The 4260-nt window shown below is 55.2% G+C and overlaps 1 protein-coding gene across 1 annotated transcript in view; it reads right to left on the bottom strand.

Annotated features, from left to right (window-relative positions):
* F2 (coagulation factor II (thrombin)) overlaps nt 1-2504 on the bottom strand; it is a 19418-nt gene extending 16914 nt beyond the window's left edge. The window contains exons 1-4 of the mRNA XM_012001395.1: nt 2356-2504; nt 1789-1952; nt 1097-1121; nt 803-853 (exon numbers count right to left, since the gene is read on the bottom strand). Of these exons, the coding sequence (XP_011856785.1) occupies nt 803-853; nt 1097-1121; nt 1789-1952; nt 2356-2434 (319 nt within the window). The 5' untranslated portion in view covers nt 2435-2504. The remainder of the gene's footprint in view (nt 1-802; nt 854-1096; nt 1122-1788; nt 1953-2355) is intronic.
* Between the last annotated feature and the right edge of the window lie 1756 nt (nt 2505-4260).

The raw sequence follows: 4260 nt of genomic DNA, 5'->3' as shown, positions 1-4260 counted from the left end.
GGCAACATTTGAAGCAGTCCTTGAAGGATAGGGAAGTATTCAGTAGGTGGTGATGGTTGCTCCAGAGGAAATCGACAACATATGCAAGGCCAGGTGCTAGAAACACCTTGGCGCGCTTAGGGAAGTCCTTGGTGTCAGAGCAGCCGGGGGTTTGGGTTCCTGTTTGGTGCAATGACACCTAAAGCTAGAAGGGGAATGTGACGTCATCAGAGCTCTGACTAGGTCGGGGCAGAGACTCGGGTCAGGCAAAGGAGAATGAAGCCTTAAACATGAATTCATGGCTAGGCGCAGTGGCTCACGTCTATACTCCCAGCACTTTGGAAGGCCAAGGCAGGTGGATCACGAGGTCAGGAGTTCAAGACCAGCCTGGCTAACATGGTGAAACCTGGTCTCTACTAAAAATACAAAAATTAGCCAGGCATGGTGACGGGCACCTGTATTTCTAGCTACTTGGGAGGCTGAGGCAGAGAATTGCTTGAACCTGGAAGGTGGAGTCTGCAGTGAGCTGAGATCATGCCACTGCACTCCAGCCTGGGCGACAGAGTGAGACTCTGTCTCGAAAAAAATAATAAATAAAAAATAATCCATTCATTCATTCATTCGTTCCTCCAACTTGAATCATCTGACTGCATGCCAGACACAGAGCCAGGCACAAAGACACATCTTGACCCCAGGAATGGGAGCAACGTCGGACACTGGGGACCGCCTCGGCCTCCACTGGCCACACTCCAAACCCACCCCTGAGCTCTTCTCTCGGGCTCCCCTCCATGTCCTGACCCCCAACCCTGTGTCACTTGCTCACCTTCCAGACATGCAGCAAGCGTATCTCGAGACGTCCTCACCGTCTCACAAGCTGGAAAAGACCCAGGTGTTTACCCTTGGGATTGGGGTACGGCCAGGATGGGCTGGAGTCAAGGGTGGATGGGATGTTGGTGAGAAACAGAGAGATGGATGGACAGATGGGAGGGACGGAGGAAGGAGTGGGGAAGGGGTGGACAGGTGGATGGCTGGGTGCAGCAGAAGATTCTCCAGGTAGAATTCTCTCACTGGGGTCCCCAGGCCTCCCTTCCTGGGGCAAATCCTTCCCGGTGCTCACCTGTGTACTTGGCCCAGAAAGCATCCTGAAAAACAAGGGCTGGGAGTGAGGCTACGGCAGCTCCTGTTTTGTGTTTAGTAAATGTTATGTCTCCTCCTCACACTTTCCTTTACCCTGGTCATGCAGGGGGCAGGCTCTGGGGAGGTTTGTGGCAGAGTTTCCTACTTTTGTTTCCAAAAGGAGAAGAATATTTGAGGATAGGGCAGTTTCTCCAACACACACACCGAGACTGAACAAGACTGGGGGAGATGGGAGGAGAGGGGGCCGTGGGACCTGGCAGAGCCCTACAGACAGGGAAGGTGACACAGAGCTCCAGGAACACTGAGTCTTGAGTCTGGGGCTTGTGGTGGCCTCCCCAGAGTCCCACCCCTCAAGGGTGGTGCAGGAGGCTGCCGCTAAGGAGGCCATGTGGACACAGAGCCCCAGGGCAGGCGGATGGCTGAAGACTGTGGAGGCCTCCCCACGTCATGGAGCCACACAGGACCCCGGAACCTTGACAGAGTCCAGGCACAGGGACCCCCAGGAAAGGCTGAGGCCACTCCTCTAGCCAGCCCCGTGAGGAGGGGCTCAGAGTTGAAATGAGGCTGTGAGCGGTGAAGGGGCTGTGGCGTTCCTCTCTTGCTTCTCTGTGGAAGTGTCTAGAGTTGGGCCCACTCTGAGGCCCTGGAGCCGTCCGAGCAGCCCAGGCTCACCGTGGCCGTGGAGGACTCCAGAGCCTCGAAGGCCTCCTCGTAGCTGCACATCTCCTCCATGCACTCTCGCTCCAGGTTGCCCTTGAACACCTCCTCCAGGAAGCCGCTGCTGGCTCGCCGGACCCGCTGGAGCAGCGACAGCGCTTGCTGAGGAGCCAGGAACACTTGCTGAGGAGCCAGGAACACTGCAGTGGGGGGGTCATGGGACAGCGGCCTCAGGAGCAGGTGGTCTTGGCCATTGCGGGGGCAGGAAGCAAGCCCGCCCTCCCCTGCTGGCTTCTGAGAGGGGCTGTCTGGGCTGGCGGAAGTGCCTGGAAGGCTGCTAAATATGGCCCCCTGTGCCCCTCCTACACTGCCCCTTGCCCCCAGCCTGCTCCCCATATTGGAAGAGAGAAGCAGCCCTTCTCTTTCCAGTCCTGAGCTCCTGACTTCTTCCCCAAGCTGGCCGCCTGGGGCTGAGACCTACCTAGGGGCCAGCTCTGTGTGCTCTGTCCAGCCAGGAGACCCCGGTCCATGGGCCCACACCCCAATCCTCCAGCCTGTTCCAGCCTGCAAGCACCCCCTTACCATGCTGGCTGTGCACAAGGCTACACAGGACAGCCAGGGCCAGGCAGCCAGGCAGCTGCAGGCCTCGGACGTGCGCCATAGTGTGTCAGCTCCTGGGTCACTGAGGAATTGTCTGTCCTGACCCCTCTGGGTTAATGTTGAACTAACATGAAGAAATCAGCGGAGAGGGTGAGGTCAGAGGGTCAGGGCCATGGGGACGGGTGGGTAGATAGTCCTCCTGTCCACCCCCGCCATCTGGGAGGACAGGTCCTCCTGGGACCAGGGATGGATGGTCTAGGAGGAGTCACAAAAAAAGGTCACTGTCACCCCCATCTCCCACCCTCCCTCTCTGAGACTTAGCCCATTCTGGCCAGTGGGTCTACGAGACTTTCCTGGAGCTCCTTCCAATCCTAACATACAGTGGTGGTTGCCTTTCATCTCTGCGTGCAACAGTTTCCTCATCTGTACAATGGGAATAATACTTTGTTGCGAGGACTAAAGGAGATTAGGAATGGAAAGCCCATGGAATATCGTAAGTTCTTAATAATCAGATCTGCACATATAGGCCAATGTGGGGGTTTGTGTAATCACAATACACAGATATCAAAAATAGAGACAAAGATAAAAGGTGTGACCTGATGGAAGTTGCCCCTCGCCTTGGGATGCACCAGGGATAGGAACAGCCAACATTTGCCCAAGCCTCTCAGCCACTGGAGGAGGGGCCCATTTCTCTTCCTTCCTGTCTGGGGTGCCTGGAGGTGTGTTTGTGTGTGGCAGCTGCCTGGGAGGAGGAGTCAGGTTCAGGGACTCTTGGGCCTTTGGTCTATCTTCTGTCACCTCCCAGGACCTGCACCTGTCCTGGAATAGGGGCTACTCCAAATCCCTGGGTCTCCACTGCATGGCCCTCCTTCTCCCTGGCTGCCTGCCCCAGGCCAGGCCTAGCGAGGCTTCTGGTCCTCCCCTGCCTTCCACCCAGCCCTACTCCTGTCCCTCCCCTGCCTTCCACCCAGCCCTACTCCTGTCCCTCCCCCATTTCCTGTTTGTGGTACCCAAAGCAAATATTAGTCCTGGGTCTAAGTAGGGCAGAGGGACAAAGAGCAGGAACATGGGGAGGCACAAGTTCTCGCCTCGCCTCAACTGTCCTTTGGGCCCAGCTGTTTGGGGTCTAGACCAGGTCATGTGTGGGAACAGGGAGTTTTAGCAGAAAAACTGGGGACCAAGACTCCCACAAACACCTTAATTCCTGGGAGGCCCATTTCTTATATATTTTCATATATATATTTTTAGGCCAGGCACAGCGGCTCACACCTGTCATCCCAGCACTTTGGGAGGCCAACAAGGCAGGATCGCTTGTGGCCAGGAGTTTGAGACCAGCCTGGGCAACATAGCAAGACCCTCATCTCTACCAAAAAAAAATTAAAAATTAGCTGGGAATGGTGGTGCATGCCTGAAGTCTAAGCTACTGGGAGGCTGAGGCAGGAGGATCACTTGAGCCCAGGAGTTCCAGGCTGCAATGAGCTATGATTGTACCACTGCACTCTAGCCTGGGTAACAGAGTAAGGCCCTGTTTCTTTTACTTTCTTTCTTTTCTTTTTTTTTTTTTTTTGAGATGGAGTCTGGCTCTGTCACCCAGGCTGGAGTGCAGTGGAACAATCTTGGCTCACTGCAACTTCCATCTCCCTTGTTCAAGTGATTCTCTTACCTCAGCCTCCCAAGTAGCTGGGATTACAGGCATGTGCCACCACACCTGGCTAATTTTTGTATTTTTAGTAGAGATGGGGTTTCACCACGTTGATCAGGATGGTCTCAAACTCCCGACCTCAGGTGATCTGCCCACCTACACCTTGGCCTCCCAAAGTGCTGGGATTACAGGCGTGAGCCACCATGCCTGGCCTCAATGAGACCCTGTTTCTAAAAAAATAAATT

Source organism: Mandrillus leucophaeus, unplaced genomic scaffold (genome assembly GCF_000951045.1).
Source record: "Mandrillus leucophaeus isolate KB7577 unplaced genomic scaffold, Mleu.le_1.0 Scaffold66, whole genome shotgun sequence".
NCBI classification, from domain to species: domain Eukaryota; kingdom Metazoa; phylum Chordata; class Mammalia; order Primates; family Cercopithecidae; genus Mandrillus; species Mandrillus leucophaeus.
This window is presented reverse-complemented; position numbering and strand designations above follow the sequence as displayed.